This window comes from Archocentrus centrarchus, chromosome 18, assembly GCF_007364275.1.
Source record: "Archocentrus centrarchus isolate MPI-CPG fArcCen1 chromosome 18, fArcCen1, whole genome shotgun sequence".
NCBI classification, from domain to species: Eukaryota; Metazoa; Chordata; class Actinopteri; order Cichliformes; family Cichlidae; genus Archocentrus; species Archocentrus centrarchus.
In genome coordinates, this window is record NC_044363.1 from 17893441 (window position 1) to 17905851 (window position 12411).

The window sequence follows — 12411 nt, forward strand, 5'->3', positions numbered from 1 at the left end:
AGAAGGATTTTAAATTCTATTCTAGATTTGACAGGGAGCCAATGAAGAGAAGCCAATATGGGAGAAATCTGCTCTCTCTTTCTAGTCCCTGTCAGTACTCTAGCTGCAGCATTTTGGATCAGCTGAAGGCTTTTCATGGAGCTTTTAGGACAGCCTGATAATAACGAATTACAATAGTCCAGCCTAGAAGTAATAAATGCATAAACTGAATTATTGCTGAGACAAAATGAGACAAACATACAGTGTAATTACAGTAAACTGTGAAGAGCTGCACACATGAAGTCATTCAACACATCATCTGCAATCACAATTTTTGTCTCCACTGATTATTTTAAAAACATTCATTTAATTCCAGCTTCATCTTTAAGTATCACGTTACTAAAGAGTAAGAGTGAACAATCGTGTGCAACACAGACACAAAATGCCGGCTCACATCCTCTGATGTCAGAGCTGAGACTCTTCTAGTGTCCATATCTAAACACAAACTCTCATGAGCTATTTTAGCTGCTTTAGCCTTCCTGCAGTTGCTGTGCATCTGCAAATCACCTTTCAGCCCACCTCCACCATCTCTGAGTTTGCATCCTGTTTCTGAGCAGCTGATGTCATAGCTGCTGTGAATGATGCCTGTTGTGTTGCTGCTATTTCGGGGTTTCCATGTATGAGTGTGTTTGAGTGTTCTCAGAGCAGCAACAAACATGAATATTAGTGAATATTGAATATTAATTGTGTGAGTGATTGTTTAGGGTTCAGGGCCTCCATCCTGTGAGAACTGTGACTCTGTTTTGTGATGAGCACTGAAATCAATTTATTTCATATACAGTCAGTAAAATTCTGCCTTCAGGCTGCTTAATAAAATATATTTGATCTGAAAATCTATCCAAACATCCACAACAGAGCTGATTATGTACAAAGAGGGAACACTGAATACAGACATAAAGGATGGACTGCATTGTGAAAGCCTTCACTGTGTATTTATGTACACACTATTTTATATATCCACAGGACAGGCACTGTGGATATATAAAAAACTGGCACTGTGAATTCAAGAGCACTGAGCACAGTGCAGAACCTGCAAATTATCAATGAAGCCTGATATGAGTTGATTTTGTGTAAACCTCTGCACAACAGTAACAACACACTGATATGATTGCAGTGGACTGCAGCTTGTAGCTGACTGAGCTGAGTTTGAAAGGAAGGAAGAACAGAGGCTGGACTAAAAACAGATCTTACTCATGCTAACGAGCTCCAATGAGAATCCCACTGCCTCCTACTGACCATTCTTGGCATTGCACCACTAGAAGACTGTTCACCACATTATTTGTGTGTGTGTGTGTGTGTGTGTGTGTGTGTGTGTGTGTGTGTGTGTGTGTGTGTGTGTGTGTGTGTGTATGTGTGTGTGTGAGTGTTCAGCTCACCCTCAAAGAAAATTGTCTCACACCATTGCACACAAGCTTGGTTCTACATTAATGTTCAATTGTGAGTCCTCAGTTTCCCACAGACACTAAAAACATGTTTTCCCTCCTCTGATACACACGCCTTCATTTTATACTCATGGCCACCTTTTACTGTCACAGAGGGGTTGATACTTTCTGTGGATGAATAAAACTGCTGTGAAGAACTATATACACACTGCACAGTGATGTTGGTACTCACACAGTACAATCCATAACCAAGCACATGAATTAATTAATTGCAATCAATAAGAAATGACTTAATTGCACCCTCTGTTGGCTACCAGCTCTAAACACAACAAGTACAAGAACCTCTATAGCAGGGATCCTCACATCCAGGCCTCTAGAGCTGGTGTCCTGCAGGTTTTAGACGTGTCCCTGCTTCAACACACCCGAGTCAAATATAGAAGTCATTAGCAGGACTCTGGAGAACTTGACTGCATACTGAGGACGTAATTCAGCCATTTGATTCAGGTGTGTTGGATCAGGGCTCTCGAGGCCTGGATGTGAGGATCCCTGGGTTAAACAATGAGTTGATCTTCCTTTGGTATCATCATCTCTCAGGTTTTAAGCAGGTCCAAAAATGTAGAATCAGATGTCAGCGTGAATAAACAAAAACGTACTTTTATTTTTGCAAAACAGCAAATCCACATGACTAAGTGCAAAATGTTCAAAATGGGAAACACAGAACACTCAGGCAGGCAAACAGAGACAAACTGTCAAACAGCAACGAGGACCTAAAATAAACTGAGGCTCTAAATATGCTGAGATAACAAGAGACGGGGAAACACACACAGCTGAAACTAATCACAGACAAGACAAGGGAAGCAAAACTAAACACAGCGCACGCGAGACTAACAAAATCAATCAGGAAGTAACGCAGAAACACAGACAGCCAAAAGGGCGTAAGTGCATTTATGAAAAAGACAATATTGTTCATTAAGCACTGTGTCATAAATTTTTTAAAAAGAAACATGCTTAAAAAACTAAAATCAGTATACAGAGTAAGCGCAAACTGTGGTCTTTTTTTTTTTTGGTTTGTTTGGCTCTCTTGTAAAGTTGGCGAAATGTCACTTACGCCCCTATGGCTCCAAGCCCTTGATATACTAAATAGTGCATGAAGCATTAAGAAGCATTAGGGGGGAAGCACGTCTCTTTGTCAAACAATCAGCAAGCTGTGACTGAGCTTCTGATCAGCAAACCTCTTTGAGTGTTTTTGCTTGTAAGAGTTTAATGCTGCTTATTTCTAATTTGAGCCTCTTTTCAGTGACCTGTTTTGTAGACTTAAGCGCATCACACAAGTGATGGTTATCTGTAATGCATATGAGAGGAATAGAGCTGAGATCTGCTTTACCAGTGGTGAGCTCAGAGTAGAGCTTAGCCAAGAACATTGCATTGTCAATACCATCTGACATAGCAATGGTTTCTCCTGCCAGTGTGCTTCTTACGACACGTCTGATCTTTTTAGACTGCCAAAACAAAGGCTTGGCTTTTCCTGCTCTGCCTAAAACTGGCAGTGTGCAGTCACAGAGATCATTTTCTGTGAAAGAAAAGTCATGTGACCCTGAAACACCCCGTTTAGATTGGTTGCTGCCAACAAGCAGGGAAACCCTAAATTAATGTAACCAGTTGATAACCAGCTTCATGTGACCGTTTATCCTGATCATCAGTGTGAGGATGAATCCAGATGACAGAAAGATACCCTGGGTATGTTGAACCTGTTTCATAGTGAGAGGCCCTGGGGCCTATCCCAGCAACTCTGGGTTTGTTAACCCTAAAATGAGGGAAACTTTAACTCTGAGTCAGTTACCATGGTAACAGACTCTGTGAACCTAACCTGCTCGCTGGCAGGTTTTATCCAACAAACTCTGAGTGTCTCTCTGACTCCTCCCCTCCTGCTGCACCTGAACCACCTGTCTGACACTCCCATTCATTTCCTCATTTCCGCAGACGTTTGTGTTTCTACAAGCACTGAAATCCCAGTTAGACGTTAGTTTGTTATTTTTGTAACATGAAGCTTTTACAGTCGTTCACTCGTCAACAGGCTGTAAGGACGGAGACAGCGATGATGTCACGGATTTATAATGAGGCAGCTGCAGCTGTCAGACTGTCAGTCAGTTCCTGTGAAACATTTACTTTAGTTACTGCAGCATCACTGTTACATCACACTGACATGGATGAAGCTTTAAACACGAACACACTGATCAGTGATTAATGATCGATCATTGGTTGTGATGCTCAGTGATGGGAAAATGTCTGGATCCTGGAGAAGACGTGAATGTTTGAGTGAAGATGAGGCTGAAATGGTTTTAAGACTTGAAAACTGAACTACAAGTTCTCTGCTGCAGCGTTCTGACTGCATGCTGTGACCACAGCACAGAAACAGCTGCTCTCTGTAAATATTCCTATTCACAGTCAAAGGTAATGAAACTCAAAGACAACCTGCTGCATGAACATCAGTTTATTCTAGATTCGCACTGTTAGCCTGTTTCAGTGGTTGTGACGTTAGTTTGTATAAAATCTACAGTAAAGTAAAATCAACCATAAACAAAATGTTCAAATCTAAGATGAAACTTTCTACCTTTCAACTATAGATGAACAAAATGGTCAAAAATGCACATGGAAGTTCACCCTGGTGGCTCAGGGGTGGAGCAGGTGGCCACATGAATACGTCACTTTGTGGTGCTGGCGGCACAAGTTCAAATCCCAGTTTGTCGCCGATTTGCCCGCATATCTTTCCCCCATTTCCTGTCTCTCTATACTGCCAATAAAGCTGCTGTGACCAAACAAAAAACACATGAAATACATTCAAATCTACACAGTGCTGCTCATAATTCTTTTATAATATGTATAATGTACTAGATATTTAGACAAACACAGTAAAACTGCGTGTTGGTGTACACCTCAGTACTTCCTCCTGAAAACACTGACTTTAAGTCGTGCTATAAGCTGCTAAACATCAGATATTTCAAACTCTTACTGCTGTTGGAGCAGGATAAAAAAAATAACTGAATATAGAGAGCATGGATATTAAATAGGAATACACCTCCATGTGTTTATCATCAAATAAAGCAGTAAATCTATATGATATTAGAAGATAATATTAGATAACTGTAGAAAAAAAGCTGAGCCTGTCTGATATTTGTGGAGCAGAGGATCCAGAGCGGCTTCATCAAATGCTTCTTTTGGCTTTGCTGCTGCAGCTCTCCTCACTGACCTGTAAGACAACCACAAACAGACAAAGTGATTTCCAGCATGTAAAGAAATTCTGGGCTGAAGCCGTTTAATAATGTGAAGAATAAATCAGCCTGCATGGCAGCATAATTACAGAGAGAGCTTCCTGATTGGACTTCAGAATAAACGTCTGCATCAGCTGCAGGACTCGATGTTCCTGTGAATGAAAAGATCATTTAAAACAACTGACTGTAAGATCATAATTAAACACAATAATATAATTATCCAGGAGGAGGACGACTGATGTCGTATGATAGCTTTTAGTATCTACTGATGAGCTGCTGTATTCCTTAATGGAAAATGTGAAATAAAGAAATTTACATGTTTAAGGCCACATAAACATGTTGAACAATATTCAGTGCAGATGATGGCGGACTTTACTCACCTTTTTTTTTTTTCTTGGCTTTTTTTTTTTTGGGGCGGTTGACCTCAGCATACATCAGACTGTCCTCTTTGAAAACAAAGCCCATGAATCCAAACAGGGAAACATGCAAGACACAAATGGGAAACATAAGTGGTAACAAACAGTATGACACAACAAAGACTCACTCAAGGTAAGAGTAAAAAAAACACACACAGAAGAAATCAGGAAATGAGGAACACAAGACTACACAACTGAAATTAATCAGGGAAAATGAAACAAAGGTAGCAAAACAAAACACAACGCACACGAGACAAGAGACTAGCAAAAATAAAACAGGAAAAACTAAAACATGACACCAGAAACTTAAGAACAAAACACAGGAAACACAGAGGAGGGAGGCTGAGAACTCAAGGACTAAAATATAACCTACAAAGAAACTCCAAAACATAATTACAAGAATTTAGAAAATCATAAATAAGAAAACATTTTATTACAGAGTCAAAATTTATGTAAATTCCTTTGAAAAAATGCTGAAAGTCTGCACTTCAATCAAACCTTTATTGTTTGATTCACAATCCACTGTGATGACGTACAAAAGTACAAAAACTGTCTTTGTCTCAAACATTATGGAAGCTCTGTATAAATAAAGCAGACAAACTCACACAAAACTCTGAATGGGCCTCGAAGTGTGTAAGATTCAGCTCTGCTGGTGTGCAGTGGTCGTATGTAGTAGCTAAGCTTGATAAGAGAGTAACTAAACTCCATGTTGACCTAAAATTACCTGCAGTATGATGATGACACATTCAAGTACAAACAGTGAATGAGGCTGTTGTGACGTACCTGCAGCTTCCATCTTCACCTCAGCATAAGCAGCACTCTCCTCTGGTTTATGATGCTTCCCTGTTAAGATCATCAGATCAAAACTCAATTATTAATACATTTCTAAGCATTGGAAAACATTTCTATTATTTTCTGTGTTAACTGTGTTTTGCACACTCACTCTTCTTTCCAGGGTTTTTCAGATCAATCAGAGAGTATGTGACACTCTGGGGTTCATCTGCACCTGAAATGTAACATTTGTAGTTACATTGTAAACAGATCACCTGCAGTCAGTCTCATTAAATCAAATGTGTTTCATCTCTAACTGAATGAAGAGTCAATATTAATACTGATAATAAAGATCAGTTTAAGTGCTGACCAGGATGAAGAGAGTCGTATTCATGAGTTTCATCCTGGTTGACTCCATGATTTGTGGTGGAGCTCGAACTGTGACTCTCAGACTGGATCGACCTGAAACATGAAAGAAACACAATAAATTCAAAGTAACTGATGCAGGTTTAAAATATTAATAATAAAAAGTTTTATACCAACCTGGTGAAGCATGAATCTGTGAAAGAGACACATGTTATTACACAATGAGATCAGAATGATGTTTATGTCTGAATAATTCAAGTGTGTGTAGTAAATAAAATATCTGATCCAGCATCAAAAGAAGAGGCTCTCACACTTGGACTGTCTGCAGCGATACAACAAGAGCAGGAGAATAATGAGGAGAGAGACTCCACAAACCAGTCCAACAATCAGCCGCACAGGAGCTGAAGAGCTGTCAGCTGCTGACACAGTTACTGTAACACACAATTATTAATAAACTGTAATTATATTGGATATTTCATAACAGAATTGTAATCAAAATTCTCAAAAATAGAGCCGGTTGATCTGAAAGCTCTTTGAGTCGACTCCTGCTGTTTTTAAATGACTCCCCACATCGACACAAAACCAGCCTCTAAAAACTTCCTCTAAAAACGTCGACTTCATTAAATCTGCTTTGCAAACTTAAATTACATAAATATGTAAAACATCTCAAACAAAAACTGAGTTTTACTTTGAGATTCTCTGTTTACTGTAAGAAACTGTCAGCATGACTCCTTTTTATGTTGTGCGCTCCTGTTCTACACAACTCACAGTGTTACTTGTAGAATTGCTACAAAATTAACTGTGAGTTTATATTGATTTGGAGATTTGGTGAAAGTGGTTGTTTCACATTCATAATCCCACCTAGTCTCCCCTCCTTGGATCACATTCCTGACAGTGATCCTCTAGACTTCATTTCACATGACTGTTCATGGTCAACAAGTTCCAGTAACATCATTATTACAGTGACAAAGAGGTCACCATGATATATAATGATTTTTGGTCTTCATATTAATCAGGAATCATGAATTTATTCAACACTGTGTGCTGAATCCAAACTCACCAGTCTTGTTAATCCTGACTGACTGACTGTCCTCTGTGTAGTAAACTGGGTCTCCTCTTCCTCCTCTGCACCTGTAGAGTCCTTCCTGTGAGACTCTGATTTGTCCATTTGAGAGGAAAACTGCATCTTGTGTGGTCAGAGGTTCAGAGTGTTTCTCATCTCTGTACCAGTAGTATTTCCATCCAGATGATGATGATGATGATGATGATGATGATGATGATGATGATGATGATGGGTTCACAGAGCAGATCAGGGTCACACTGCCCCCTACTGGAACAGCTGTGTTATCAGCTCTCAGTTCAGCCTTTGGTTTATCTGCAGTTCAGTTTAGAACAAGAACAGAACAAGAAAATGAATCAGAACAATTTAAAGAACTGCACGAAATACTATCACAAAACTTTGATGATGGAGACACAACACACTGTACAACTATCACACACAGTACTCATTTTGATCAGCACCACAAACCTTTAATATTTACTTTGCTGTATTTAAAAATATTGAAGGATATATTTCAAAAGCTGTAATGAATCTGAAGTGTGACTGAGTTTATTGATCAGTAATGAGAAGACGACTCTAGAAGGAAGTTAAACACTTCCAAATCCTGATGAGTCAGAAACACGAGGAAACATTAACATTTCTGAATTTGCCAGCTTGTAAATAAAAAGTCTTGTGACACTAATTCACTCCAACATGAACTCATCAGCTTCATTTTGTGATACACATTAAAATCCTTCAATGTAATGTGTCTGAGTGATATCTGAGAATGAATCTCAATAATCTGAATGATAACATACCAGCACATATAAAACAGATAATCTGGATGAAATGAATCCAACTTACATGATACAGTCAGTGTGATGGTATCACTCCACCCTGTTAACAAATAGTCCCTTCTGCCCCTGCATCTGTATCCTCCACTGTCAGACTCAGCAGCTCTGCTGATTCTGTATTCATTGGATGTTGGAGGTGTGTTTAACTTGGCTGGACTCCATTCATACGTCCACTGAGTTCCTCCCTGAATCTCACATCTGACAGTGACTGTCTCACCGCTGAATATCTGAGGCCAGGATGGCTGCAGGGTCACAGTGGGCTTAATGGGAACTGTTCACATAAAAATATCCAGTTAGGAGACAAATACAAACATAAACAGTAGAATCTGCGTTCGTGTTATGGACGAGTCTCGGGGGTCCAGTCCTGCCCAATAAAGTCACTGTGGCCCCCAGCTGAATTCTACTAATACTCTTCAACTATCAGTTACACTAATTCATACAGTTTGGTAATGTAAAGTTTAAACATCCATATCCCTGATAAGTTACTGCAGTGAGAGGTCAGCTTAATTATTCAGGTCACAGCAGTTTAGTGCTTCTGCAGCCTGACTGAGGAGGACACTGAGCAGACGGGTCTGTGCAGGTCACACTTTGGGAAGTACCCCTCACATCTGTCTGAAACTAAAACCAGGTCATTTCACTGTGCAGTAAATTATAAAAGTTTTTAGTTAGAATTTGACTTTCATGGTCTTTGACTGTTCAGTGAACAGATGGACAAACAGTGCCGCTCTTTCAGAGTTTGGAATAAAACACTAAACTCACCAGTTTCCTCCACAGTGACTTCATTGCTGTCCTCAGAGAAGAAAGCTGGATCTCCTCTCCCTCCTCTGCAGTGGTACAGACCTCCTCCTCTAATATCTCTGTTTGCTTCATTTCCTCTCATGAGCTGAGCTTCAGAAGAGACTGAATCACGTCTGAACCAGTCAAACTTCCAGCCAGCAGAGCCCTCCACAAAGCAGCTCAGTGTCACACTGCCCCCTGCTGGGATGACCTTTGACCTTTGTGCTGTCAGTGTGGCTCTGGGTTTACCTGCTGTTGAGGTTACAGGAAAAAGTTCATTAGATTGTCTCTTGCTTCAGGAAGAACTTTGTTATAGAAATGATCACACTTTACACATTCACTCAGTCATTTAGCTTCTAGCAGCAAATAGAAAATATTTAGCTGCCTGTGACACATTAGACTCAGTGTCTTCATACTAAACTACTGTGGTGTCTGTACTGCTCTGCTAAACTATATATGCATATATGGTCTCTTTCTCTTAGGCTTTATTAATTTGTGTAAAATAAGTAACATGAGCTTGAACATGAAGGCTTGGCCTCAGCTCAAAGAAAGAAGAATGCAGAGGGCCTCTTGCAGATCTCTGGCCTTCCATAAAAGGGAATGACCTTACATACATGCAGGAAACAAGCTATACCTGGTTCTCCATAAAATACTATATGTGGTACAAGGTCAAAGGTCAAGAATGTGGGTGCTGACTATATAACTCTTGCCAGTCCCTTTGTCTCATGAGCTAGGGCGATTAGAGACTTACCCTCTCCCAGGTCGCAAAGGAAAGCGCCTGTTTTGACACTGTCTGTTTCTTTGCAATAAACTTTTGTATATATGCATTAAGACTTTGTCAGTGAGGATTTTTTCCTAAGAACACATCACTGAAGATACCTTACTACACTACAGACTCCCTCTGATTTATTCTTCATCTATTCAGAGACAAATCTTGCACATACAAATGACTTTTAGATGTTTTGTGTCCTCTGTACATTTTCCTTTAATAACACTCTAAAGTGACTCTACACTGAATGGTGTCTTTTCTTCCTGTGGGAGCTGCAGGGGGCTGGATCAGTGCTGGAAGGAGAACTGCAGCATATTTACAGCAATTATTGTCAGAGCGCTGTGACCATCAGTGTAATGGCCCAACCAGAGGTCTGGATTATAATGTTGAGCTTAAAGTCAGAGTTTTCTGGGTCAGAAAAGTGGCTCTCTTTTTATTTTTTATCTACAGCATGTTTTAAGTGTGATGTAGATTCTCTGCTGTAGGAAAATGTTTTATATGTGCAGCTTGTTAAAGCGTATTTTACTAAAACCACTGAATGAAGCTCAGCTGCAAAGTTACAGCAGTGCAAACTGTGCATCACATTGTCACTAAAACGTGTATGTATTCATCTGCTGATGCAGAAAATGTAGAAATGTTTTTATACTTGATTCTGATCTGCTGCTGAGTCTCTTTCACTCTGGTGGAATTGCAGCTCCTTGAATGCAGAACACACACCAAGAAAACCTGTTCAATCAGTCACATTAATTTCATTTTGATCTGTGGATGTTCTCAGTCGTCCAGGTCCTGGTGGTCTCTGGAGCTTGAAAAAAGAGGAAACTGGACTTCTTTAAGTTTCTTGAAGATGTTTCACCTCAATAGAGTTTCACAACCACCTTCAGGGGACACCCCCACTGAGGTTTAAATACCTGAGTGTCTCCATCTTTGGTTTTAGAACTGAAGACGTCTTTCAGATGAAAAATGAATCATCTTCAATAAACTTAAAGAAGTCCAGTCCCCTTTTTTCAAGCTGCAGAGGTTTCACTTTGATCTGTTTTTTTTTCAACAGTGTTGTGTTTTATTGTTATATTTTTATGTTCTTTGCTGTTTATCACTATTTTACCATTATCATCTAATAACATCTCTGATTAGATTTATCTGAGCGCGCTCAGTGCACTAAAGTATTCTAGAGTCAAATGTGAGGCCGTTTGTCTGACAGCTAAAGCTTGGCTGAAACTGGCTCATGCAACAGGACAATGATCGTAAGCACAGCAGCAAATCTACAACAAAATGCCTGAAAAAGAAAAGAATCAAAGTGCTGCAATGAACCACAGTCCAGACCTCAACCTGACTGAAATGCTGTGGTGGGACCTTCAGAGAGCCGTGCATAAATGAATGCTTGCAAACCTCAATGAACTGAAGCAACACTGTATTTCCATGTGCATCAGTTAGTGGGATGTATCTGAGTGGTACCTGAGCATGAGAGGAAACTCTAATGAGAAAGATGAATGTAGCAGAGAAGTCTCTAATAAAATGAGGCCATGTGGGAGTGTTTGGTTCAGCTTTTATTAGCTGAATAAAGGTGCAGCATCTGCTGCCCATGAGGCCACACATGTTTCTCTAAAATCTGCACAAACTACAAATGCTGTTGTATTTCCCAGAATGCAACACTGCTCTACTTACATAAAGAGACTTCCTTAAGGAAGAAAAAAAGGAAAATCTAAACTACACTGACAAAAGTTTTTCTTTAGTAAAAATATTTGTCAGCACACTGTTTAAAAAGTAATCTGCATCCACAGTAACATGAAACAGGTTCTTCCTTTGGCCTCGCTGCACCAATAAAAAAACTGTCTTGGTAGTTATAATGTAACCTTGCTGAGAGACGCACAGACTGAAAAACTGCTGCTGTTACTGGTATGATTGTCCTTTCTGCTCTCAGTGTGGCTCTGGGTGTCAGCAAACACACATTTGTAATGTGACACAGGCTTCAAACCTGCACTACACATGCACCTGATTTATTATTTATTCATTAAAACTGTCTTCTCTTTGCAGTCCCCTTTAAATGAATAATTTCAAAGTCACAGTGCACTCAGTTGTGTGTCTGTGTGCACTGTTTCTCAGAGGGTCTGAATTGTTGTTAGAGGGAGAAATGTTTCTTGATGTCCTGTTTAAACACACGTATCAATGAAAAGTGAAAAAATGTGAAATGTGTGAAAAAAAAGTGAAAAAAATGAAAAACTTCAGTTTGAATCAGAGACTAACTTACCTGAAACTGTCAGAGTGAAGGCATCACTCCATCCTGTAAAGAGATAGTCACTGCTACCCCGACAGCTGTAGGCTCCTCTGTGGGACCCTGAAACTCTGCTGATCCTGTATTCTCTGGATGTTGGAGGGCTGATTGTGTTGGGTGTTCGCCATTCATATTTCCACACCTTTCCTTCACCTCCCTCAATCTCACATCTGAGGCTGATTTTCTCACCAGTGAATATCTGAGACCAGCTGGGATGCAGCGTCACTGTGATCCTGTTGGAAACTTTCCACCAAAATTCCTCAGTTAGGATACAAAAGGAATTAATGAACATTTTTATAACCCCCTGTAGCTGAATCTCCCCCCTGCTGCCTGAATGAAAAGAGTTAAAAGTTTGCAGCTTGAAATCCTAATAGAGCAAAAACAGATGGAGCGATCTGGAATGAATGTTTGAGGTTTACCTTTCTGTTCAGATCAATAACTTTCAAACCGCTGAACTGAT

The 12411-nt window shown here is 39.8% G+C and overlaps 1 protein-coding gene across 1 annotated transcript in view; it reads right to left on the minus strand.

The window, feature by feature from the left end:
- Positions 1–4526: 4526 nt before the first annotated feature.
- Positions 4527–12411, minus strand: part of LOC115797060 (leukocyte immunoglobulin-like receptor subfamily B member 2) — a 38340-nt gene continuing 30455 nt past the window's right edge. The window contains exons 4-13 of the mRNA XM_030753539.1: positions 11928–12194; positions 7304–7618; positions 6555–6674; positions 6421–6436; positions 6248–6339; positions 6050–6106; positions 5890–5949; positions 5071–5136; positions 4780–4842; positions 4527–4668 (exon numbers count right to left, since the gene is read on the minus strand). Coding sequence (XP_030609399.1) covers positions 4661–4668; positions 4780–4842; positions 5071–5136; positions 5890–5949; positions 6050–6106; positions 6248–6339; positions 6421–6436; positions 6555–6674; positions 7304–7618; positions 11928–12194 — 1064 coding nt within the window. The 3' untranslated portion in view covers positions 4527–4660. The remainder of the gene's footprint in view (positions 4669–4779; positions 4843–5070; positions 5137–5889; positions 5950–6049; positions 6107–6247; positions 6340–6420; positions 6437–6554; positions 6675–7303; positions 7619–11927; positions 12195–12411) is intronic.